This window comes from Camelus dromedarius, chromosome 8 (genome assembly GCF_036321535.1).
Source record: "Camelus dromedarius isolate mCamDro1 chromosome 8, mCamDro1.pat, whole genome shotgun sequence".
NCBI lineage: Eukaryota > Metazoa > Chordata > Mammalia > Artiodactyla > Camelidae > Camelus > Camelus dromedarius.
The window spans coordinates 16,198,516-16,225,173 of record NC_087443.1 but is presented as its reverse complement, the minus strand read 5'-3'; the positions used below and the strand labels follow the sequence as shown (position 1 = coordinate 16,225,173).

Genomic DNA, 26,658 nt, shown 5'->3' with positions numbered 1-26,658 from the left:
TAAAGAGCAGTAATGTTTCCAAACCCTCTCAAGGCCCTGGGCGAGCAGGCTTCTGGGAAATGGAGTCTGGAAGCTTGTGGGCTAGTCGCGTGTGGTCTTGGGAACTGGTCTTCTGCGGCTCCTTCTGCGCATTTGCAACGCCCCGTAGGCTCAGCCTCTTGAGTGCGTCGTCTTGAGCCTATTGTGGGAGACGGTCCAGAGCATCCAGGTCTGCTCGCCGCTTGGGGGCCGGACCGGGTGCAGCCAGAGTGGGAGTAGTAGGCGAAGCAAAAGGGTTGGGCAAGGGGTGAGGGGACTCCCTTCGCCGCTCCGGGGAGCGGGCAGGGGCCGGCGGTGCCCGACGGTGGGGAGGAGCCTCTTGGACCACGGCAGGACTCGCAGCCTTAAGAAGAGGAGAGGGCGGGTAGGGGCGGCCAACGCGGAGTCTCTGTCAAGGGAAGTCGCCGGGGTGGGCGTGGGGACGCGGGGCCTCGGTGAGGCCGCAGACACCGCGTCTGTCCCGCCCCTCCACGGCGCGGGTGCCTTGGTCTCTACGGCCCCCGACCGTGGGGCACGTGCACATGCGTGATGAGTGCGCTCAGCCGGGGATAGGGAGCTGGGGGTAAGGGAGCTTTAGTGCAGGGCAGAACTTGGTGTAAAAGAATTATCTGGGAAAGGTTACCTACGTGAGACTTCATTTCCTCATTTGTAACACTCAGGATACTAATACCATGTGCCTCTTGGGGTTGTTCAGAGATTAAATGCCATAGCATAGTACCTGGCAGTGAATATTAGCTACTCTTGTTTATAGAAATACTTCTTACTCGTTATGCTCACAACCTCTTAGGTCAGTATAACTGTCCCCGCTGTAACAAATTAGAAAAGTGAGACGGAGAGGAGAGTTGTATATCCAAAGTCACAATAACAAACTAGTAGACAACCTCAGATTTTTCTCGGAATGTCACGGTGTTTCTCATTTACTATCTTGGTTAGAAAAGCCTGTATTGCGCCTCCACAGCACTTAGCAGAAATAATTTGACATGTGAAGAAAAAATCTGAACGGTTGAATATTAGTGTGTAGCAGCTCTGTGGGATATCTAGAAGTTTTCAGAGTCCTTGGTTCAGACAGCATAATTGTTTCTGAGTTAGCTCTATAACAGTCTGGCTTTGTCTGTGTTCTGAGCAGCCTTGGTTTGAGTTTATAGAAGGTCGACCTGAGATTCTGTGGAATAATGAATACTCGGAGTTGACTTGTGGGCTTGGGTGAAGGTTCCACTTAAAATAAATTTGCCCCTTAGGCACATTTTCTCATTTATTCAGAACAAATTACCTCTTGCCAAATAAGAAGGAGGAGGTTCTAGGAACAGAATCCCACGTGGGAGAGAGCACAGCGCACCATTTGCGTTTCTCAGCAGAGGGAGTAGTTCTCAGAAAGGAGCAGATCCCAGGTTTACACAGCCTAATCAGAATGAGTGAGATTTGGATAATGCTGCCACATTCAGAAGCCACCACAGGCTGCCTAATGCAGGAAAGTCTGGACCAGGTTTCAGAAGAGAGAGGAACTGGGGCTGAGAGGAATGAAAGAGGGTTAAGCTAACCAGGAAATATTACTTCATTGGAGGGGTTTTGATGACATGGTGTGGGGAAAGGAGCTTTGCAACCAGATGGGAATGCTGTTTTACCAATCCCAATTTAACTCCCACTCTGTTTTTCCCTCTGCCCAGATTCTGAACTGTTCTCACACAGTGAATCTGGCATCTAAAAATATGCTGATGATTTTCTTACAGAAACAGTGCAAGAAGAGTTTTCTGTTTGTCTTGTTAAAAGTTGGGAAAAATTGGTCCTGAGAGTGTAAATGAATTCTCTGGCTTTGTGTTAATGGCAGAGCCAAGAGTAGGTGTTGAATCTCCACGTAGCCAGGCCAGTGGCTGACCACATCATCACTGATAGAACACTTTTCTTAAATCTTTTGAGACTCTACTTATACTTTTAGAAAAACACTTAAAAAGTAACCTTAACCTCACCTTAAAATGCCTCCATCCCTTTTTTTATAGGTTTGGTGAATTCTGTACCTCAAGGAGTAAACGAGAAATAAACAAACAATGTACATTACTACATTTGATTTATAACTTTTGATGAAGGCTTAGTATTTCTTCATTTAGTGTTTTGTAATTTGTTTAACCAGTTTTCTCATAATTTTTAAAATTCTTTGAAATAAAATAAAGGGATATGTATATTGTTTTAAAAAATAGAAAGAATTACATTCACCCAGTGAAAAAATTGCACATCTAAGCTCTTCATGACCATATCGCACTCACACATGGACATGTGGGTACTTTTTTCATATGTCCCTTCCTGCCCCTTCTCCAGTATGAAAAGGATATTCTCCCAGAGAGAGGCATTTCACCCAGGCGATGTTTGTAGCTTTTTAAATAGGTAAATCTAGGAGTTGTGGGCAGTCTGTATCTCTAATGACTTCATTCCTCTGTTTTTGTCCCAGCTGTACCTTCAGAGATTTCAAAATTTTCTCAAGACCAGCAAAATATGAAGAAATCCTATGTGAGTTGTTGAAGTCATCCTTCATTTTGTTTTATAATGTATTTTATGAGGTTAATGACTCCTATACTTGAAAGGGAAAGGCAGAGATCCATAAAATGAACCTGAGGGAAACAGCATAGCACAATGGTTCTCAAATTTTAATGTGCATTAAAATCACCTGGAAAGTTTGTAAAACACAGAATGGGGCCTGAGAATTTCCATTTTGAACAAGATTGCAGGTCATGCTAATGTTGAGGTCTACAGGCCAGTGGCATTGGACTAGTAGATCACTGGGGCAAAGAAGACAAGGAGACACATATACACAGATCATAAGAAGTTAAGTGGTTATCAGTTTTTCTTAATTGAAGTATAGTCCGTTTACAATGTTGTGTCAATTTCTGGTGTACAGTATAACGTTTCAGTCATACATACACATACATATATTCATTTTCATATGTTTTTTCATTGTAAGTTACTACAAGATACTGAATATAGTTCCCTATGCTGTACAGAAGAAACTTTTTTTTTAATCTATTTTTTATATATAGTGGCTAACATCTGCAAATCTCAAACTCCCAAATTTATCCCTTCCCACCCCTTTTCCCCGTAAGATTGTTTACTATGTCTGCGAGTCTGTTTCTATTTTGTAAATGAGTTCATACTGTCTTTTTTTTTTTTCGATTCCACATATGAGTGATATCGTATAGTATTTTTCTTTCTCTTTCTGGCTTACTTCACTTAGAATAACATTCTCCAGGTCCATCCATGTTGCTGCAAATGGCATTGTTTTATTCTTCTTTATGGATGGTAGTATTCCATTGTATAAATATACCACAGCTTCTTTATCCAGTCATCTGTAGGTGGACATTTAGGTTGTTTCCATGTCTTGGCTATTGTAAATAGTGCTTCTGTGAACATTGGGGTGTGTGTATCTTTTCAAATTAGAGTTCCCCGCAGGCATACACCCAGAAGTGGGATTGCTGTATCATATCATAAGTCTATTTTTAGTCTTTTGAGGAATCTCCATACTACTTTCCACAATGGCTGCACCATACTGCATTCCCACCAACAGTGTAGGAGGATTCCCTTTTATCCACACCCTCTCCAGCATTTTTCATTTGTGGACTTCTGAATGATGGCCATTCTGACTGGTTTGAGGTAATATCTCATTGTAGTTTTGATTTGCATTTCTCTGATAATTAGCGATGCTTAGCATTTTTTTATGTGCCTGTTGGCCATTTGTATGTCTTCATTGGATAATTGCTTATTTAGGTCTTCTGCCTATTTTTGGATTGAGTTCTTTTTTTTTTTTTTTGTTATTAAGTTGTATGAGCTCTGTATCTATTCTGAAAATTAAGTCCTTGTCAGTCGCATCATTGAAATATTTTCTCCCATTCCATAGGTTGTCTTTTTGTTTTGCTTATGGTTTCCTTTGCTGTGCAAACTCTTATAAGTTTAATTAGGTTTCATTTGTTTAGTTTTGCTTTTATTTCTATTGCCTGGGTAGACTGTCCTAGGAGAACACTGCTAAGATTTATGTCAAAGTATGTTTTGCCTATGTTTTCTTCTAGGAGGTTTATAGTGTCTTATCTTATTTTTAAGTCTTTAAGCCATTTTGAGTTTATTTTTGGATATGGTGTGAGGGAGTGTTCTAATTTCATTGATATACATGCCAGTTTTCCCAACACCACTTGCTGAAGAGACTGTCTTTTCTCCATTGTATATTCTTGCCTCCTTTGTTGAAGATTAATTAACTGCACATCTGTGGGTTTATTCCTGGGCGTTCTATTCTGTTCCATGGATCCATATATCTGTTTTTGTACCAGTACTATGCTATTTTGAATACTGTAGCCCTGTAGCATTTTCTGAAGTCTGGGAGGGTTATTCCTCCAGCTTCATTCTTTTTCTTCAGTAATGCTTTGGCAGTTCTGGGTCTTTTGTGACTCCATATAAATTTGAGGATTGTTTATTCTAGTTCTGGGTAATTTGTCAGGGATCACATTAAATCTGCAGATTGTTTTCAGTAATATGGCCATTTTAACAATAATTCTCCCAGTCCAAGAGCATGGGTAATCTGATAGGGATCACATTAAATCTGTAGATTGCTTTGAGTAGTGTGGCCATTTTAACAGTATCAATTCTTCTAATCCAAGAGCATGGAATATCTTTCTATTTCTTTAAATCATCCTTAATTTCCTTAATCAGTGTTTTGTAGTTCTTTGCATAGAAGTCTTTCATCTCCTTGGTCAGGTTTATTCCTAAGTGTTTTATTTATTTTGTGCAATTTTAAAAGGGATTGCTTCTTTGCTTTCCTTTTCTGATATTTCTTTGTTAGTGTGAAGAAATGCTACTGATTTCTATATGTTAATCTTATATCCTGCTACCTTGCCAAATTATTTTATCAGCTCTAGTAGTTTTTGTGTGGAGCTTTTAGGGTTTTCTATATATAGTATCATGTTATCTGTATATAGTGACAGTTTACTTCTTCTCTTCCAATATGGATCCCTTTTATTCTTTAAGTCAAATTCTTTTGTCTAATTGCTATGGCTAGGACTTCCAAGACTGTGTTGAATAGAAGTGATAAGAGTAGGTATCCTTGTCTTGTTCCAGATTTTAGCGGGAAGGCTTTCAACTTTTCACTGTTGAGTATTACATTGGCTTTAGGTTTGTCATATGGCTGTCAAATTTGAGTTTTTGTTTTTCCACTCCTGGATAAAACTAGAACACCTAGAGAATAAACTGGCTGCATGTCATTAAAAGAAATTTCCAAAAGTCTTAGTCTTGCTCAGTATGTCATTTAAGAGATGACTCTCTGGCAGATATTTCTGCACTTAATCAAATTTCAACCTGCTTCATGTAGAGTGAATTCTTCCTCATCATTTGCTGGAATTTGGTCATAAAAAAATCAACAATAATATAAATTTGTTTATTGGGTTAAATACACATAAACAATTACTCATTTTAAAGTGTACAGTTTGGTGGCATTCAGTACATTCACAATGTTGTGCAAACATTATCACTGTCTAGTCCCAGAACATTTCCATCATCCCAATATAAAACCTAATATCCTTTAAAGTCATTCTCCATTCCCCTTTTACTCCAGTCCCTGGCAACCACTAATCTGCTTTCTGACTCTAAGGACTTGCTTGCCTCTTCTGGATATTTTATAAAAATGTAATAATACAGTATGTGGGTTTTTCTTTTTTGCATCTTTCACTTAAAATATAATGTTTTCAAGGTTCATCTATATTGTGGCATGTATCAATCTTCATTCCTTTTCACCCTGAGCTTTATTAAGGTATAATTAACAAAACTGTGAGATATTTATTTTTATTTTTATTTTATTTTTTTTAACTTTTTTATTGATTTATAATCACTTTACAATGTTGTGTCAAATTCCAGTGTTCAGCACAATCCTTCAGTCGTTCATGGACATATACACACTCATTGTCACATTTCCTTCTCTGTGAGTTATCATAACATTTTGTGTATATTTCCCTGTGCTATACAGTGAACTGTGAGATATTTAAAGTGTATATCATGACAATTTGATACACATATATGTTGTGAAAGGATTCCTCCCATCTAGTAAATTAACACATCCATCACCTCACAGATTTATCCTTTTTTTTTTATAAGAACATTTAAGTTCTCTCTTAGCAAATCTCAGTTATACAATACAGTGTTATCAATGGTAGTTAGCATGTTATACATTAGATCCTCAGACCTTAATCATTTTATAGCTGAAAGTTTGTACTCTTTTATCAAGACTTCATTTCTTTTTATGGCTAATAATATTCCATTGTATGGATGTACCACACTTTGTTTATCCATTTATCAGTTGATGGGCGTTTGGGGTGTTTCTACCTTAACAGTTATTGTGAATACTGCTGTTGTCAACATTTGTGCACCTATTTTTTCTGTTTTTTTGGTTTGAACACGTGTTTTCAATTCTGAATGTTTCCCTAGAAGTGGAAATGCTGGGTCATGTCTTAATTATTTTTAACTTAATGAGGAACCACCAAACTTTTTCACAATGGCTGCACAATTTTACATTTTCACCAGCAATGGATGAGAGTTCCAGTTTTTCCTCATCCTCGACAACACTTGTTATTGTCTATTTTTAAAAAAAATATAACCATCCTAATGGGTGCAAAGTAGTATCTCATTGTGGTTTTGATTTGCTTTTCCCTAACGACAAATGAGCACCTTTTCATGTGCTTTTTGGAAATTTCTGTTTTACAGACATGTCTATTCAAATCCTTTTGTCCATTTTTTAAACTGGGTTTTTTATTATAAGAGCATTTTGGGTACTAGGCTTTTATCAGATATGTGATTTTCAAATATTTCCTCCCATTCTTTTAATTGTCTTTTTTAGTCTCTTCATAGTATATCCTTTGAATCAAGATTTTAATTTTAATAAAGTTTGGTTTATCTGTTTTTCTTTTGTTGTATGTGCTTTTGATGTCATATCTAAGAACTCATTGCCAAATCAAGATCATAAAGATTTATTGTGTTTTCTTCTAAGGTCTTTGATCTATTTTGAGTTAATTTTTATATATAACATAAGGGAGGGATCCAACGTCATTTATTTGTATGTGGATATCCAGTTGTCTCAACACCATTTGTTGAAGAGACTTTTTTTTTTCCCACTAAATTACGTTGGCACCCTTGTTGAGAATTAGTTGACCAGAGAGGTATAGGTTTATTTCTGGACTCGGTTCCCTTCAGTTGGTCTATATGTGTATCCTTATGCTGTTTTGATTCTCAAGCTTTGTAGCAGGTTTTGAAGTTTGGACATGTGAGTCTTCTGATTTGTTCTACAATTTTATTAAATTTGTTTATTAGCTCTAATAGTTTTTTTGTGGGTTCTTCAGGATTTTCTGTTTATAAGATGATGTTTTCTACAGACAGAGATAGTTTTACTTCATTCTTTCTAATTTGGTTGCCTTTATTTCTTTTTATTGCCTGATTCCTCTGGCTGGGACTTCTTTTACAATGTTGAATAGAAGTAGCCAAGGTGGATATTCTTGTCTTGTTCCTCATCATAGTGGGAAAGCTTTCAGTCTTTTACCATTAAATATGTTAGCTGCAGGTTTTTCATAAATGCTTTTTATCATATTGTGAAGTTCCCTTATATTCCTAGTTTATTGAGTGATTTTTATCCTGGAAAGGTTTTGGATCTGGTCAAATGCTTTTTCTGCTTCTGAACTTGAGCATATGGAGATTTTTCATCTTTATTGGTATATTAAATTGATTTTCTCATGTTGAACACCTCTTGATTCCTGGCATAAATTCCACTTTTTCATGGTTTATGATCCTTTTTATTATTTTGTTAGACTCAATTTTGTAGTATTCCGTTGAGGATATTACATTTATGTTCAGCAGGCATATTGGTCTGTAATTTCATTTTATTGTGCTGCATTTATCTGGCTTAGCTATTAAGACTAATTAATGCTGGCCTCATTAAATTAGTTAAGTACAGTTGACCCTTGAATAACATGGGTTTGAACTGCATGGGTCCACTTAAATGCAGATTTCTTTTGACACTGAATACTACAGTACTATAAATCTATGCTTAGTTGAATCTGCAGATGCAGAACTGTGGATATGGAGGGCCAACTATAAAGCTACACTTGGATATTCAACTGCACTAGGGTTATCACCTCTAACACTTGCATTTTTCAAGGGTCAGCAGTATTTCTTCCGCTTTTTGGGAAGAGTTTGTGAAGGATTAGTGTTAATTCTTCTTTAAATGTTTGTTTAAATTCACCAATGACATCATCTGGTTCTGGACTTTTCTTTGTTGAGAGGTTTTTCATTACTAATTTTATCTCTTTGTTTACTATTCACATTTTATTTTTCTTCCCCAGTCAGTTGGTAATTTGTGTGTTTCTAGGAATTTATTAATTTCCTCTAAATTTCCAATTTTTTGATGTATAATTGTTTGTAATATTGTCTGATAACCCTCATTTCTGTTAGGGTGGTAGTAAATGTCTCCGTTGCTGATTTTATTATTTTGAGTTTTCTTTCTTTTTTGTCAGTCTAGCTAAAGATTTGTTAATTTTGTTGATTGTTTTCAGAGATACAATCTTTGGTCTTGTTCACTGTATTTTTCTATTCCATTCATTTGTCTTTCTAATCCTTATTATTTCCTTCCTCCTGCTGGAGACAAAGACCAAAATACTATATCACAGGATCACAAGGATAGAGACAAACAGAGGGAACACTACATGATGACGGAAGCAGAGATTGGAATAATGCAGCTTCAATCCAAGGAATGTCAGGTATTGCTGGCCAACATCAGAAACAAGAAGGAGGCAAGGAAAGAATCCCAGAAGGATCATGGCCTTGCTAACATCTTGCTTTCAGACTTCTAGACTCCAGAACTATGAGAGAATAAATTTCTCATTACCACCAGTTTGTGGGAATTTGTCACAGCAGCCCTAGAAATGTAATACACGTGCCTGTTAACATAGATTTGTAATTATTGTTTTATGCTTATGTCTTTTAAGTCAGATAGGGGAAAAAGAGGAGTTATTAACCTAAAATATAATATTGGCTTCCATATTTACCTTAATAGCTTAATGGCATTCTTTATTTCTTCTAATAGCTTTGATTTAGTCTTCTATTCATTTTCACCTGAAGGACTCCTTTTAGCATTTCTTATAGGACAAGTCTATTAGCAGTGAACTCCTTCAGCTTTTGTTAATCTGCGAATGGCTTAATTTCTTCCTTATTTTGAAGAATAGTTTTTCTGAATATAGAATTATTTGTTGAAAGTTTACTTCTTTCAGCTCTTTAATATGTCATCCCACTGTCTCTTGTCCTACATGGTTTCTTAGGAGGAATTGGATATTCTTTTTCAGAATCTTCTGTACACGATGAGTCATTTCTTTCTTATTTCCTTCAAGAGTCTCTTTTTTTCTTTGATAATTGATTATTCTGTGTTTTAGTGTGGATCTCTTTGTGCTTATGTTACTTGAAGTTTCTTGAGCTTTTTGGATGTATAGGTTCATGTCTTGGATCAAATTTGGGAGGTTTTCAGCTTTTATTTTTTCAAATTTTTTTTCTGCCCTTTCCTCTCCTGGTAATCCCATCATGCAGAGGTTGTTACACTTGATGGTATCCCATAGGTCTCTTAGGCTCTGTTTATCTTTCTTCGTTCTTTTTTCTTTCTGCTTCTCAGACTATAATTTCTATTTACTTATCTTCTAGTTTGCTGATTCTTTTTTTTTTTCCATCTGTGCACATATGCTGTTGAACCCTCTGTTGAATTTTTCATTTCAGTTTCTGTACTTTTAAACTTCAGGACTTCTATATGATTCCTTTTTATTCATCCTACCTCTTTGTTGATACCCTCTTTGGTGGAATGTTTTTCTTCTGGTTTCCTTTAGGTTTTAGGTTTTTTTTTCTCCCTATGAATTCCTTTACCTCTTTTATCTTACTTAAGACAATCTGATTTACAGTCTTTATCTAGTAAGTCCAAAGACTAAGCTTCCTCAGGGAAAGTGTCTGTGAATTTTGTTTTTTTGTGTGTGAATGGGCTATACTTTCTCATTTAGATGCCTTGTAATATTTTGGTGAAAACTGGACGTTTTGAATATTATAATGTGTTAATTCAGAAATCCCATCTTTCCCCCAAACCCCAGGGTTGTTACTGTTGCATGAGGTGTAGTTTTTTGTTTGTTTGTTTAGTGAATTTCTAAACTATTTTTGTAAGATCTCTATTCTTTGTTGCATGTCATCACTGACATCTCTATTCTATTTGCTATAGCGGTCAACTGGTGATTTAACGGAGATTTCCTTAAATGCCTGTGGCCAACAAAATAAAAAATCTCCCAGTCCTTACTGTGGGTCTACATGTGTTAGGGACACCTTCAACAGTACACTGGGCAGTTTACAACTCCTCCCTCCCTCCTATTTCCTACTTATGTAGAGGTTAGCTTAATGGTCATCCAGAGGTGAGCACTTAGGACCTTGTTGGGTCTTTCCTGAACATGGGCCTTGTCCTAGATATGTGTGTGTCTTCTAGATTTCCAGGAATAGATAGAAACCTTTCAAAGCCCCAAAGTGTTTTACTCCCCAACTTTTCTTCACAGACTTTTTCAACATATTTGTTGTTTGCTCCAGCTGACATCCTTTGCCCCAGTGGCAGCAGCTGGTTCATTTGCCTTTGAATGTTTTCAATAGATGCCCTTCATACAGTCATTTCTCTGATGTCAGAGAGTTGTGAGCATTCTAATCTAGTCTTTTCAGGTGTTCACCAGTTAGGTTAAAACAGACAACCCCCTAATTGTTTGAAAAACAGCTCTATTCTGCTGTCTCTGGCACCAGAAATACACCAAGAGTATTGGATTCCATCTTCAAGACCACTGCTAAAACAGTGTTACGAGTGAGTTGTCTCCTGAAAGTTTATATGCTGAAGTCCTAATCCCCAGTACCTCAGAATATGACCTTATTTGGAGAAAGGGTCTTTACAGGTCTTTACAAGAGGTAATCAAGTTAAGGTGAGGTCTTTAGATTAGGCCCTAATCCAATCCTGGTGTCATTATAAAAGGAAAATTTGGACATAGAGCTACGTACAGTGGGGATATATTGTGGAGCCACAGGGGAAGACAGCCATCTGGAAGCCAAGGAGGGAGATCTTGAATAGCTTCATATGTCACAACCCTCTGAAGGAACCAACCCTGCTGATACCTTAATCTTGGACTTCCAGCCTCCAGAACTGTGAGATGATAAATTCATGTTGTTCAAGCCACTTAGTCTGCATACTTTGTCATGGCAGCCGTAGCAAACTAATACAGCCTGAGTAGGTGAGGTTGAGCAAGATCCCTCCTGCCAGCGTTCAGCTGCATTTTCGTTTTTTTGTTTTTTGTTTTTTGGGTTTTTTTTTTTTTTTGGCCATCACCTCCTCCTCCTCCTTACAGGAGTGGCTGTTCCCAGTCTCATTTTCTTGGCTGTTGTGACCTTTGTCTTTTTTCCAGAGTTCTGCTTAAGTTGATTCTGATGGATCTTGCCAGGGTTCCTATGGTGTTTTGGTGTTCCTGCAGAAAGATGCAGCCCGGGGTTTCCTGGTTTCCCTGATCAAAGTCTGTTACCAGTGATATTTTCTAGAGTGTGAGCTCCTTGACCTCTCTGCAGCGTTTGACCCCAGTGTCTGTGCTTTTCTGCACAGCCTCTGCTGGTGGCTTTCCACCTCTCTAGCGACACCTTCTTCCTGGAATCTTTTGACTCTTTATGAATAATGTATCCACTGTATATTAGTTTCCTATTAAAGCTCTAACAAACTACCACAAACTTAGTGGTTTAAACCAACACAAATTTATCCTCTGTAGTTCTAGACGTCAGAAGTCTGAAGGTAGTCTTACGAGGCTAAAATCAAGGTGATGACAGGGCTGGTACTCTGGGCTCTCTGATGGGAGAATGTGTTTCCTTGCTGTTTTTAGCTGTTGTGGTACCTTCCTCCATTTTCAAGACATATCACTTCAGTCTCTACTCTGTCTTTCCACTGCCTTCTCTTTTGTAGTTGTATCTCTCTCTGGCTCCTTTTTAGTTATTAGGACACTTATGATTACACTTAGAATCCACCTGGATAACCCAGGATACTCTCTTTTCAGAATTCTTAGCTTAATCACACTTACAAAGTCCCTTTTGCCATATACAGTAATATTCACTTGTTCCAGGGATTAGGACGTGAATATCTTACGGCCGTTATTCAGTGTACCGCACCAGGGTTTTCATCCTTGACTCACTATTCATATATGTTTTTACATATATATATGTATGTAAATATATATGTTTATATATATTTATTGACTTCATTTTCTGTTTGTATAAGTAGACAAACGTATGTATGCATGTATCATGGAAGAGTATACATTTTGTTTTATATGCTTCTTAGAATTATGTAGGTTATCTCATTTGGTACATGGGTTACTGCAGCTCCTTTTTAAAAATTTAATATTGCACTTAGGATCAGTCAAGTTGATTAATACTTTATTCTTTTTGATGCCATGTAATATTTTATTATGAACCCATAACACATTTTAGTTTTCCATATTTTTACTGAAAGACATTTGTCATTTCCATTTTTCATTATCATGTCTAATAAAGGTGCACCTTGTTCTGTTGTGCTTTATTACACTTCACAGATACCGCATTTTTTACAGATTGAAGGTTTGTGGCAACCCTACATCGAGTCTATTGGCACCATTGTTCCAAAAGCATTTGCTCACTTCATGTCTCTGTGTCATATTTTTGGTAATTTTTTGCAATATTTCAAACTTTTTCATTATTATAATATTTGCTATGGTGATCAGTGATCTTTGGTGTTACTATTATAATTGTTTTGGGGCACTATGTAACCCATATAAGACGGTGAACTCAAATGTGTGTATTCTGACTGCTCCACCCGGCCAGCTGTTCCCCAGTCTCTTTCCCTCTCCTTGGTCTTCCATACTTTGTAAGACACAACAGCATTGAAATCAATAACCCTACAAGGGCCTCTAAGTGTTCAGGTGAAAGGAAGATTCACACATCTCTCACTTTATTATTTAAAAAAAAAATTTTTTTCTTTTTGGCGATGGGAGTTAATTAGGTTTATTTATTTATTATTCTTAGAGGAGGTACTGGGGATTGAACTCAGGACCTTGGGCATGCTAAGTGTGTGCTCTACCACTTGAGCTGTACCCTCCTCCCATCTCTCACTTAAAATCAAAAGCTAGAAATGATTAAACAGTGAAGAAAGCATGTTGAAAGCCTAGACAGACAGAAAACTAGGCTTCTTGCACCAGTTAGTCAGGTTGTGAATGCAAAGGAAAAGTTCTTGAGAGAAATGAGAAATGCTATTCCAGTAATCACACAAATGATGAAAAAGCAAAACAGCCTTGTTTCTGATATGGAGAAAGTTTTAGTGGTCTGGATGGAAGGTGAAACCAGCTACAGCATTCCCTTAAATCAAAACCTAACCCAGAGCAAGGCCCTAATTCTCTTTTCTTCAATTCTGTGACAGCTGAAATTGGCAAGGAAAGCTGCAGAAGAAAAGTTTGCAGGTGGTAGAGGCTGGTTCATGAGGTTTAGGGAAAGAAGCTGTCTCTCTAACGTCAGAGCGCAAAGTGAAGCAGCAAGTCTGATGTAGAAGCTGCAGCAAGATATCTGGAAGATCTGGTTAACGTAATTAGTGAAGTTGGCTACACTGAACAATGATTTTCAGTATAGACAGTACAGCCTTATATTGGAAAAAGATGCCATCTGGGACTTTCATGGCTAGAGAGAAGTCAATGCCTGGCTTCAAAGCTTCAAGGGGCAGGCTGACTCTCTTGTTAGGGGCTAATGCAGCTGGTGACTCTTAAGTTGAAGCCAGTGTTCATTTACCATTACAAAAATCCTAGGGTCTTTTAGAATTATGCTAAATCTACTCTGCCTGTGCTTTATAAATGGAACAACAAAGCCTGGTTAACCGCACATCTGTTTACAACATGGTTTGCTGAATATTTTAAACCCACTATTGAGACCTACTGCTCAGAAAAAGATATTTCTTAAAAATATTACTGCTCGATGACAATGCACCTAGTCACCCAAGAGCTCTGATGGAGATGTACAGTGGGATTAATACTGTTTTCATGCCTGCTAAGACAACATCCATTCTGTAGCACATGGATGGAGTAATTTTGATGTTCTGGTCATATTATTTAAGAAATACATTTCATAAGGCTGTAGCTGCCATAGATAGTGATTCGTCTGATGGATCTGGGCAAAATAAATTAAAAACCTTCTGGAAAGGAGTCACCATTCTAGAAACCATTAGGAATGTTCATGATTCATGGAAAGAGGTCTACATATCAACAGTAACAGGCATTTGAAGAAGTTGATTTCAACCCCCATGGGGTGACTTTGAGGAATTCAAGACTTCAGTGGAGGAAGTAATTGTAGGTGTAGTGGAAATAGCAAGAGAACTAGAATTAGAAGTGGAGCCTGAAGATGTGACTGAATTACTCTAATCTCATGATAAAACTTTAACAGCTGAAGAGTTGCTTCTTATAGATGAACAAAAAAGTGGTTTCTTGGGCTGGAATCTACTCTTGTGAAGACTGTTTGAGACAGTCTATTCAATTATGGGAAAAAATATTCAGATGTCTACCTACATTTATTTTACTCTAAAAAAAGAATGAAATCTTATGTATAGATTGACACTGTAAGTTTACAGTTTATAAATAAAAAGGTTTCCCAGATGGAAGAGTAACCAAATATTTTGGACACCCCTGTTCTGCAGGAGTTATGTCCAAATTTATTCAAGAAGTAATTCCCCAAACACCTTTATAGCTCTTTGTCTTATCATAGTCCTAAATGGTACTCTCCTATGTGCTAATTGTTATTCATTTAACTACATGTTTTAGATGTATCCATGGTTATGCCATTGCCCCAAGTTCATGTATGTTACTCTAATGTTTTAACAACTCAGAATTTGACATCAGTGAAACTCATCCTAACAGCAGGAATAGAACTTTTGTCGCCTCCTCAATCAACCTTGCAAATCTTTTCACTACAGTAACACCTGATTGTAGTTCTACGCTTGTATGTTTGTCTGTTTTTCAGATTATATGCTCCTTGGTAACAGTAACATTGCTTTATCATTGGATTCCCCCAAAGTAGAAGAGTTCTTTGTGGCATGTAGGCACACAGTGGGATGCCAATAACTTATTACAGTAGTAGGAAATATCTTTTATGATTTCTCCCTCTCCATCCAAATACAGTGTAAAAGTAGACACCCCAAAACACATTTTCTGATTAACTCTGAGAAGTGAACATCATAACAATTCTCATGCAGCTTTTCCATGTCTTCCAATTCTGATTACTTAAATTTGAGCACAAATGTGCTATTTCAGGGATCCTTATCATTTGAGGATGTGACTGTGGGCTTCACCCAGGAGGAGTGGCAGCAGCTGGACCCTGCTCAGAGGACCCTGTACAGGGATGTGATGCTGGAGAACTACAGTCATCTCATCTCAGTGGATAGGGATTGTTTTCCATGTAGACTCCTACTTTGCACGTCCATTCTTGGTTGCTGAAACCTGTGGGGGCTTTTTTGAATTTAATGCTTTTTCAGGCTTGAGATTCAGGGTGATAAGCAGAACTGTTCAGACATCATGAAGAATGTTTTTTCCCCCCAATAAAAGATTGAAATTGGTCCCTGAAGCTTCATTTTCTGTTTTCCTCAGAAGCCCTAAAGCCCTTGAGACTAGCCCAAGTCCTGTGTCATTTCCCATTCACAGGATATTGCATCTCTAAACCAGAGCTGATCTTCAAGTTGGAGCAAGGAGAGCAGCCATGGATGTTAGAGAAAGAGTCCCCAAGCCAGGACTACCCAGGTGAGTTAGGGTGAATTAAACAGATGGACACCGGTGACAGGTATGAATTCTTTTTCTTAAGTGCTGCTCATAAGTTCATTTTTTTTCATTCAACAAATATTGAGCACCTATGTGTGTCATTCAAGTTTTAGATGCTGGAAATACATCAGTGAACTAAATTTTGTCCCTGACCTCAGAGAGCTTACATTCTGATAGGGAGAGAAAGATAAGAAACAAACAATATCATACACACACACACACACACACACACACACACACACACATACATACACACACACATATATGTACACACACACACACACACACACACACACACACATAATATGCCAATAAATAGAAGGAAATTAAAGAAAGTTAAGAATGATGGAGTGTTATACTTTGAAAAGGAGGTCAGGAAGGCCTTTTGATGATATCAACTTGAATAAAATGGGGGTGAGAACCATGGGGAGTCTTGATGGCAGTCCATCAAAGCAGGGATGCACTTAGTGTTTTTTAATTTTTTCATTTTTATGTATTTACTTTTTTACTTAGTGTTTTTGACAAATATCTTCATGGGTTTAGGGAAAGGAGTGAGTGAAGAGTAGTAAGAGTTGGCATTGTAGAAGTGACAGGAGCTCAAATTATGTAGGGCCATTTCGGCCATGATAAGGATTTTGATTTTATTCTAAGTGAAATCAGAAGCCATTGGTATAATTTTAGCTAGTAAGCAAAAGACACTGATACATCTTTTAAACTGATCTTTCTGGCTGTTGGGCAAAGAAAATACTGTTAGGGGCAGAGGGCTGAAAGCAGGAACAACAGTCAGGACCATATTTCAATCTATGGAAATGTGATGAGAGCTTCCCCTTGGTTGGAAATGGTGAGGAAGAATAAAAGTGATTGGCTTCTCTATATATTTTGAAGGTGGGGCCTATAAGATTTGCTATTGAAATGGATAAGGAATGTGAGAGAAAGAAACTCCAATTACTTTCAAGAATGACCCCAGTTACTTCATTCGAAGCAATTGGATGAGTGGGCACCAATTGCTAAGACTGGGAAAATGGAAGGGAAGCAGTTTAGGAGGAGTTATTAGTTTAAACTGCACATACCAAGCTTCAGATGATTGTAAAATAGCCCAGTTTACTTAAGAATGAGCATTTGGATATATAAGCAAAGGTAGATTAGGGGAGGATCCAGGTTGAGATATTTGTGTGGAAATTATCAGCTATGGCCGTATTTAAAATTTTAAAATTTAGCGTTTAAAGCTAAGAGGTTAGATAACATCTCTCCCTAGGAGTAGGAGTGCACAGAGGTCTGAAGGCTGTACGCTGGGACACTAGCTTACAGAAGCCATGAAAATGACATGACTCGCCAGAAAAAAGGGAAGCAGGAGTCTGGAGATTAGGGGGAAACAAAGAGAATGTAGTGTTCTGAAGCCAAGTGAAGACAGTGTTTAAAAGACAGAGTGAACTTCTTTGAAAAAGAATGTGTGAAGTCAGCGTTTTCTCTATCTCTGCCTGCAAATCATCAAGAAACATTAAGGAAAACGAGTAATACAAACTCCATTTTTTAACACTAGAGAATATCCAAGATCCCAAATCAGTACAAGTGTAAAAGCTGCAACATTACTGAAAAAAAAATCAAGCAGGAGTATATGTATCAGCAGATGGTTATAAAACAAAAGCATTTTTTATAACTCAATAAAATAAAATTAAAAGAAACAAAAAAGAAAAGCACTTCTGATGTTCAGAGGAACTGGCAAAGTCCTCTTCAGGTACAAATTACATACTCTGAGATGTGAGACCTAAGTGTTCATATAACCACAATATTGGGCACAGGATAGCTGGAGCTTTGAATACAGTTTGGTTCTGCAAAGCAAACATAGTAGGGCTAAGTGTGGAAGCAGACACACAAGCCATACTTTTCAATAGCACTCTTTCTGTGACAACAAGCAAAGGGAGACTTTCCATTTGTTGAGGGGGGGACCTCACAGAGGCATATATGTGGGGAAATAAACTTACATGCTACTTTAGTGGGTAATCCTAGAACACAGAATTTAAAGCAAAGACTTTCTTGATAACAGTTGGTCAGGATGTGCAGACCTCCTACAAAAATGAGAAGACGCAGGGAGTGAGTCTGGTTATGAGGAAGGGAACACAATGAGGCAATTAGCTATGGGTCTGTAATAAGCACATTTGATTGCTCAGTCAGCGGGGTATTTTCATAGTGTTCATGTGAACCACCATGTCCTGGAAGAAACAGTCAGAAAGGTGGGAGGGGAACTGATGTATCTGCTGTCTTCTTGTTCCTCTCTCTCATTAGATAAGACTGGTCTGTAGAGTTTTAACTCCATCTCATCTCTGGATTACATTACCTCTCTAGGTAGCTGCTGGGGAAGCCAGCGCCTTCAGGGCCCAAGTTCAGCTACTTGTGCAGTGAAGTCAGCACAAGCATCTTGGTCGGCATCTGCACTGGTGCCAACCCCAGCACCTGACTCCATGGTTACCAACAGAGCAAGCCCTGTAAGGCTACTTGGTTGAGAAAGGAAGGCAGATCTAGGTTGATCTATAGACTGAGTCTGGTACATGTGCACAACACATGTTCATAGGGAATTATCCTTTTAATCTAAGATACATCTCTATTCCCTCTCCCCAGTAAACCTCATGCAGTGAGCTGTTCTTAAAAACTCGTGTCCTTTGAAGCCAAGTAATCAAAAAGGAATCAGCACAAATGCATACAAACTATTGCAAGAAAAAAGGGGTGGAGAAGATCAGAAAAGAAGTAGTAGGCAATTGAGTTGTCATCTGACTGAAGCAGTTATAAATTACGTAAGTACTGTGACCAGATATTAAACCATGAATTTCAGAAAGGAGAACTAATTGATTTGATTACTTCTGTGACAAAAGGATTCAAGAAAGATGTTCATAAGCTAGAAAATGAATTGTAGGATGTCAAACTCAGAAAACAATTGGAACAGAAAATAAAATCACAGTTAAGTAAACAAATCGGAGGAATCTTAAGGAAGAATAGGTACTGCCAAAATTACATTCAGAAAGAAATGAAAAAAATGAGCAAGAAGACACGGAAATAAATAAAATTTGAAGTACATAAAAAAGAATAAAAAGATTCCATATGTATTTCATAAATACAATTCATTCCCCAAAATAGAAAGTCAAAGGAATAGAGCAAGTATTTAAAATATTCTAAGAACACTTGGTGGGGAAAGATACAGTTTAGTCTGCATAAAAGAGCAAATCCTCAATCAGGGTATATGGACCTAAAATTGTCAACATTATGATATATGCTAACATGGTTAATAGATTTCAAAAACAAAGAATCAGTTTGACAGCCAGTCAGTATAAGAAAAAGTCCAGCTAGCTTCAGACTTTTCCACAGCAGAATTTGCTGCTAAAAGTCAGCAGAGCAATTCCTACAAAATCCTTATGAAGTCACATTAGGAATTTTATACCCCATTAAAAAGATATTTAACAAAAAAGAGCCAATATTCTTTGAGTAGGCAAGAACTTTGTTCCCAGAAGCCTTTGTTAGAGGATGCATATCAGATAACCAGGAGAGACATAAAAAAGATTGGTGGTTTTCTCTGAATTTAACTGAAGGACCAATTTTAAAGAAATAGAGGAATTAGATGACAGAACAGAATGTAATAGTTACAAATCTGAGCAACAGAGATAGGCTGTATGGATTGATTAGGGGAGGCTAAAAATTAAGAAAGAAATATACTAATGCAATGAGTTCTGTTATAACAGGACATGTGCATTCCTAAAAAAACACTGCTCAATACAAAATAAATTAAAAACTACATGGCTAATGGGAAAATGGGGTCGGGGGTATAACCCTCAAAAGCTTTGTCAGTGACACATTGAGAGAGCAGTATTGCAGTCTCCAGCTGTAATTTTGCATTTATTTCTCCTTTCAGTTATGTTGGTTTTTGCTTTATGAATTTTGAAGAATTATTAGCTGCAAAAATATTAGGATCTTTATGTCCTCTTGATGAATTGATCCCTTTATGATTATGTAATATCTCTGTATCCCGGATAGTAGTCTTCGTTCTCAAGTTTACTTTGATATTAATATAGCTCCTCTAGCTTTCTTTTAATTAATGTTTCCACATATATCTTTTCCCCTCCTTTTAACCTATTTATATCTAAAGTGGATTTCTTACAGATAGCATATGGTTGGGTCTTTTTTATCTAATATGAAAACCTCTATTTTTTAATTGGAATATTTTGACCACTTAAATTTAACATAATTTTTGTATGTTTGGATTCAAATTTATTATTTTGCTGCTTGTTTCCTATTTATCCCATTTGTTATTACCCCCTCCTTTTTTTCTTTTTTAAAAGCTCTTTTGGATTGAGAATTTTTTTGTTTTATCTCTACTATTTACTACTAGTAATACCTCTATCTTAATTTATGTACTATGTGGTTGCCCTGTGGTACACAGTATACATCTTCAGTTTATCACAGTCTAATACTACTATTTTCCATGTTGTCTTACAGTCTTAAAACAATGTAATTCTATTACTCCCTCCCACTCTGTGTGATGTTTAGCCATTTTACTTAGATTTACATTTTTACTTAGAAATCCTGCAATACATGATTAACATCTTTGCTTTAGGCAGCTAATCATCTTTTATAGTGATGAAAAGTCTTTTACTTACCTTTAAAAAAATCATATTCTAGCACTTTATTTCTTTGTGTATCTTAGTCCTTCCAATACTTCCTTTAATATTTCTTTTTTTGTCTTTTATTTTATTTTATTTTAACATTTTTTACTGATTTATAATCATTTTACAATGCTGTGTCAAATTCCAGTGTGGAGCACAATTTTTCAGTTATACGTGAACATATATATATTCATTGTCACATTTTTTTCTCAGTATTCCTTGTAACACAAGTCTCTTGGCAGTGAATTTTCTCAGCCTTTTTTTTTTTTTTTTTTTGCCTAAAAAGACCTTTATTTCATCTTTATTTGTGAATATAGAATTTCTCTGAGTATAGAATTGTGGATTGGCACTTTTTTCTCTCCTTACTTTAAGGAGTCACTCTATTGTCCTCTGGCTCACATTATTACTCCGTCCTTTGTTCCTCTATATTTAATGTTTTAGTTCCTCTAGCTGCCTTCCAGATTTTCTTTTTATTTTTGGTTTTCAGCTGTTTGGCTACAATGTTTCTAGGTTTAGCTTGTTTTGTTTTATTTGTTTGTATTTCTCTTTTTTGTTGTTTTCTCAGCTTCTCATATATGTGGTTTGATGGCTTTCATCTTTTTTTTCCTTCTTTTCTGGGACTCCAGTTACTTATATGCAGCTGTGTTTGATATTCATATTTCTTGGATCTTTTTTGTCAGGAGAATTTTCTGTGTTTGTGCTCCATTTTCAGCCTTTAACTGTCTTCCCAAGGAGTTGTGTTAGAGAAGGCTTATCTTCCATCTCTTGATCCTCCTTCAGCAGTGGGCTGCTGCTCTTGTTACTCCGTGCTACATTGTGGCTGGGGTCGGGTGGTCTTTGTTGTTCTGATCCAGCTTCAGTCTTGGGTATGAGCCTGGGACTTCCTCAGTGTACCTCCCCTTTCTTCAGTTGTAAGAGACTTCTACTTTCGTATCAGTAAAGCTTCCTGGGCCCTAGATGATTATCTGCTCCTCCTGGAGGGATGGAGTGTTTGTCTTCTACCCTTACCCCACTATACTCCCACACTAAGGGATCCAGACTGTTGGCTAAGTTTATCTCAGATTGGTAGCTTGCTTTAAGCAAAAGAAAACAAGTCCTCTTAAGGAAAAGCATTTCCAATTCAGGACATTAAGATTCTCACTAAGTTCAACAAAACACGAGCTTAAAAAAACTAGGAAATAAATTATTTGTGAGATTAAGCAGAAATGACAAAATATACTTTCCAACACCTGTTAAGAAAATGGCTTTTTAGGCAGTTAAGTGTAAAACATTCATTCAAAGAAATAAAAGGTGAAATAAAATCAGTAAGGAAGAATGTCTAAATGGGTATGGGTAGGCAGATTGTTGAATAACCATTCGAATTTTTAGAACTAAAAATAAGTTGAAGTTCTAAAAAATAGATTAAATAGCAGACTAGATGCAGCTGAAGAGACTTTACTAGAAAATAAATGACATAGTCCAAGTAAAGGTGACAGGAGAAGGGAAATAAGTCACTAAATTCAAAGATATCTAGGGTAGGAATAAGAAGACAGATATAGCATGAATAATTGGACCAGGAAAGAGAAAGAAAAATGGAGAAGCAATATATGAAACAATGATTGCTTCGAATTTTCTAGAAATTATGCAATAAGATCACATATGTGGGACACAAAACACATACCAAGCAGGATAAATAAAAAGAAATATATACTTAAGAACTATTAATATAATTGGAGAACACTGGATCTGAACAGCAGCCAGAGAGAAAATCAAGTTACCTACTAAAGTATGAGACGCTGCCAGAGACTTCTCAATTGAAGCAAGAAATATTTGTCAGATTAGAACTATGAACTCAGAAAACTTTTTTTTTAAAAAAGAATCAGAGTTGTCAGAGAGAAATAAAGCCTAGTTAAAGCAATATAGATTTTATTCAGTAACTGTTGCAATGAGGGGTAAAGTTTCAGTGAAACTGAGCTCAACTCCAAGTACAGCAGAGACAGCTGGGGATTTGTAGTGAGCAAGCAGAGTGAAGGGGTCACGGAATAGAAAATTACTAAGAGAGCAATCAAGGGTAGGGGGATTCTTACTAAACTGGCCTAACAGGTTGCTTGCTAAATGCAGGCCACAGGTTTATACATCAAGGTTGGGGCGTGAGGAACTTGATCAGACATCAAGGGGGAGGAAATTCTCCCTAGACTGACAAGGATTCTTGCCAAAACTGCTCAGCAAGGACAGTCATGAAAGGCCAAGGTTGAGGTCTGGCCAAGAATAGGTCTCAGAAGAGCTTATATAAAATTTGGTTAAGGAAAGAGTCTCTGTCAGAGTGTATCATTAAATTTGAACTGATCCTGAAGTAAGTTATAGAAGCAATATTGTTACTGTATAACTTTGTTAGTAAAATTCTAATAGAGATACTACAGGAAGAAAGAAAATGAAACCCAAAAGAATGCTTGAGATGAGAGAAGGAGTGGTAAGTGATAAGAAATTAGGAAACATATGGGTAATTCTAAACAATATGTGGATAAAATAATTATGAACCTAATTTGTAGGGCTGAAAAAGACACTATGATATGCTAAACATAATTGCATAATTGACTTGGGAGGTGATCAAATTGTATTTAATTCTTCTGTTATTCAGAAAAAGAGATTCAAGATACAGAATCACTTCAAATGCTAGGTTAAATATTCATGATAACAAATGAAATGAACAGCCACCTAAAGTGGAGAAATGTGTGTATAACCTCCAAAGTTTTAAAGAGGAGAAAATGGAAAAGATAACAAAATACCCAAATTAGTCCAAAATGAAGGAAGAAGAGTGCAATGGATATAGTAGTAAAGCTGTGACAAATACAAAGCACCAAGTAAAATGTAGGAGACAACTTGATATATCTTAGTAATCACCATAAATGTAAAAGGACTAAATTTACCAGTTAAAAATCAGATAGTCAAATTGGATCCTCAAAAAATAAAATAAAATTTTGCTCCAAGACTTTAGGTTTCAGTGACTCCATATTTATATCTTCACTTCCTTTGCTCATTCAGTTATTCAGTATTTTTTCTTTGCAGGGCATCTCTAACAGGATATTCTGATTTCCTCCCAATGTGGCAAGAACTGATGTTAAAATCGTCATTAACAAATCACAATCTTCCCTACTTATCCACATTTACTAGGTTCTATAGCCTTCTACTCTTACAGCTGACAACTATAGCCATCATTTAACTTTTCTCTCTGTCCTTCTTTCTGATATTAGATCACTGTTAGTGTTATACTTTTGTAAAAGTGCGTAAAAAATATTCTTATCTTCTCACTTTCCACTGATAATACTGAAAACACTAGCCATAGTGTTTCCTCTTTTGATTGTTCTAATTCCTAAATGAAATTAGACTCTTCCCCCAACCCAAAGCATCTAATTTATCATATTTGTAACCTGAGTTCTATTTTTTTCCCAATAGTAATATACAACAGTTAAGTTTTTCTCTTTTAATGACCCTTTAAATGTGGCTTCATCTCATTTCTGTGGCACAAAACTGGGGGTGCTAAACTCCTACTGAATCTTTCCTAAGTATCACCCATATATATGCTTTCCTTCCCTACAACTCTATGTTTAATTCCTATGTGTTTAGTGATTCTTGTGAGTAAATACATGAAAAGTATATGGAGACTGCTAGATCATGGTAATGGTTTGTTATTTTTCCTGTTTTTATTATCATTATTATGATGACGACGACGATGATGATGATGATGATGATGATGTAAATTTTGGGGTTTTGTTTTTTACTCTTCATTTTAGATTGTTTCTTGATTTTTATCTAATATCTGAGCCAAAAGAGAAAAATAATATATTTCCATAAATAATTTTTTGAGGAAAAAAAGAGCACTGTGCTCAAAATTAACTTATTTTCACAAAACAAATAATATTTATAAGATGAAAAATACCTGAACTCATAATTTGGAAGTTATTCCCTCCCATATATTGACTAAGTTAGTCACAGTGCAACATTTGTTCAGCAGACTCGTATAGTACATTATTTACCATGATAAAAATGATTAACGTGTCTTCCTATGCCATTCAGGAGAGAGCTATATATTCTGCCATTCCATTTGATTTTCTTATTCATTTCAAAATATACTACTAAAAACTCTGTTTTTATAATTTTTACGTCCTAAGCGCAGAACAAAAAACCAAAAATCTCTACCCTTTCCTCTAAAAAGTCTTCATAGATCCCCTCAAAAAATTATTCTCTACCTGTTTCCACTCTCATAGTCCTTTATTTCTCTTTTCTATGTGTATTACATCCTGCAATATATTATAGCTGTATGCTTCCACTTCCGGTATTCCCTCTACTATGTACTATGATCCTGAGGTTAGGATTAAGGTTTATTTGTTGAGATGCCCCTCCCAAAAAATTTGGTCTAATCTGATATAAACTCAGTGTTAACATTTTGTTTAATAACTAAGCCCCTTTTGGTTAGTGATCCAAATGGGATGTTATTCCACTGTATAGGAGCCTGTACTAATTATTGATTTTTTTATGCTCAGTGCTTGCCTTAAGGTGACTCTCCACTGATTTTTATTTAGATACTTAGTGTTTTCTGTTCCCTTGTCTTTGTGCGTTAGATCTTGGCTTTACCATTCATGAAACAGAATGGGAAATATATCCATTAAAAATCAGATTAGAATTTATAAAAGAGAAGGCTTGAAAGTATGTATTTATGTGCTTTTTAACAGTGCTTTGAAATGAATTGTTTTAAATACTGGTAAGATGCCCATCAATGAAATATTTGTGCATCATTTTCATAATAAAAATCGTAGATTTAGTAGGCATTTATTATTTTTAAGAAATATTTTCAACAAGTCTTGATATTTCCCATTAACTTTTATCTGTGTATACATGTTGCAACATGTATTCATTTTATTTTCATTTTTTATTTTTATCTTTTGAAGTAAAAATTTTTTGATACATTTTAATTTAAGCTCAAGTTCCACAGCTTTTGTGAAATGCTTCTTGCTTGTTTTAATTTACATTATCTGCTATAGATTCTGATTATTGATTCTGATAGAGTGTGGATATTAATGAGTCTGCTTTCTTATCTATATTATGCTTTCTCCAAAGAGGTTATATCTCCAAAGAGGGTATATCTTATTTTGTTATGTAACTTATAATGGATATTGGATCATTTCTTAATTGGGATTTGATGAGTGAGTGGGCCTTTTTTGGATTCATTCAGAAAACACTACAAGGAATTAACTTCTAAATGCACATTTTGGGTTATAAACCTCTAGATTCTTGTTCAGAAATTATAGGCTTGAATAAAAGTTGAGATGTGTATTTTGAAAAAGCACATCACTTGTTAAGGACCAGTAATTCCGTGTCCACTCAGGGTATTCAGAGGAAATCAAAGATAAACACTTACAGGATCATAGGTTATAGTTGGAAAAGGAAGAAAAAAAAAGTTGGGTATTTTAAATTTCCACAGTAAGTAGAGGGTGTTTATGTTACAAAGGAGTATTGTTCAATGTTGTGATAGAATGAGATGTATAGAATGTAAATTTTAAATTTCAGTGTGAATAGAACTTGAAATTGTAGAGATGTTTATAAAGACTTATTTGGACAGTGTCATTTCCCTGATGTTTAATGTTTAAGTTCTGGGCAAAGCCAAAATGAGGAATGTAAGCCAGCTTAGTGAAAGTCTTGATTGGACTTGAACAATTTATGGCAAATTAACAGTCTGACATTCCTAGAAAGAAGACATTTATTATGGACTTTTGGAGTGATAGCATGGATACAGTATGAATGTAATTGGTAAAAAGTGTTTTTATCTTTCTCCAGAATTGTAACTTCAGTCTATTTTGTCTCATGGTGCTTGGAGACAGTGGGCTCTGGACAGGTTTTTTAACAAAGTCATCATTTTTGTTATATTGCGTAATCTGGAAAGGAAGATAACAAGATGAAGTCTAGTTGACAGTTCTTAGGGTAAATAAATATAAGTGTCAATGAATATTTTTAAATATAAATGTCCATGGTTTTAAATATAAATAAACCCCAGAAATGTGAAAATCCTGGTGTAAAAGCAAAAATTTATTAATACTGTGTCAGAGCAAATTTAAGATGAGAAGTTAGCA

At 36.2% G+C, this 26,658-nt stretch overlaps 1 protein-coding gene across 2 annotated transcripts in view; it reads left to right on the top strand.

Moving 5' to 3' along the window:
* Positions 1–142: 142 nt before the first annotated feature.
* Positions 143–26,658, top strand: part of LOC105097406 (zinc finger protein 883) — a 31,297-nt gene continuing 4,781 nt past the window's right edge. Inside the window, exons 1-4 of one of the 2 annotated variants that reach the window (XR_010381890.1) lie at positions 143–208; positions 2,480–2,538; positions 15,405–15,887; positions 18,522–18,694. Coding sequence is in view for 1 of the 2 variants with exons in the window: in XM_064487914.1 (XP_064343984.1) it covers positions 15,851–15,887 (37 nt within the window). In the remaining variant the exon portion in view is untranslated. The remainder of the gene's footprint in view (positions 209–2,479; positions 2,539–15,404; positions 15,888–18,521; positions 18,695–26,658) is intronic. The other variant, XM_064487914.1, reaches the window with a different exon arrangement.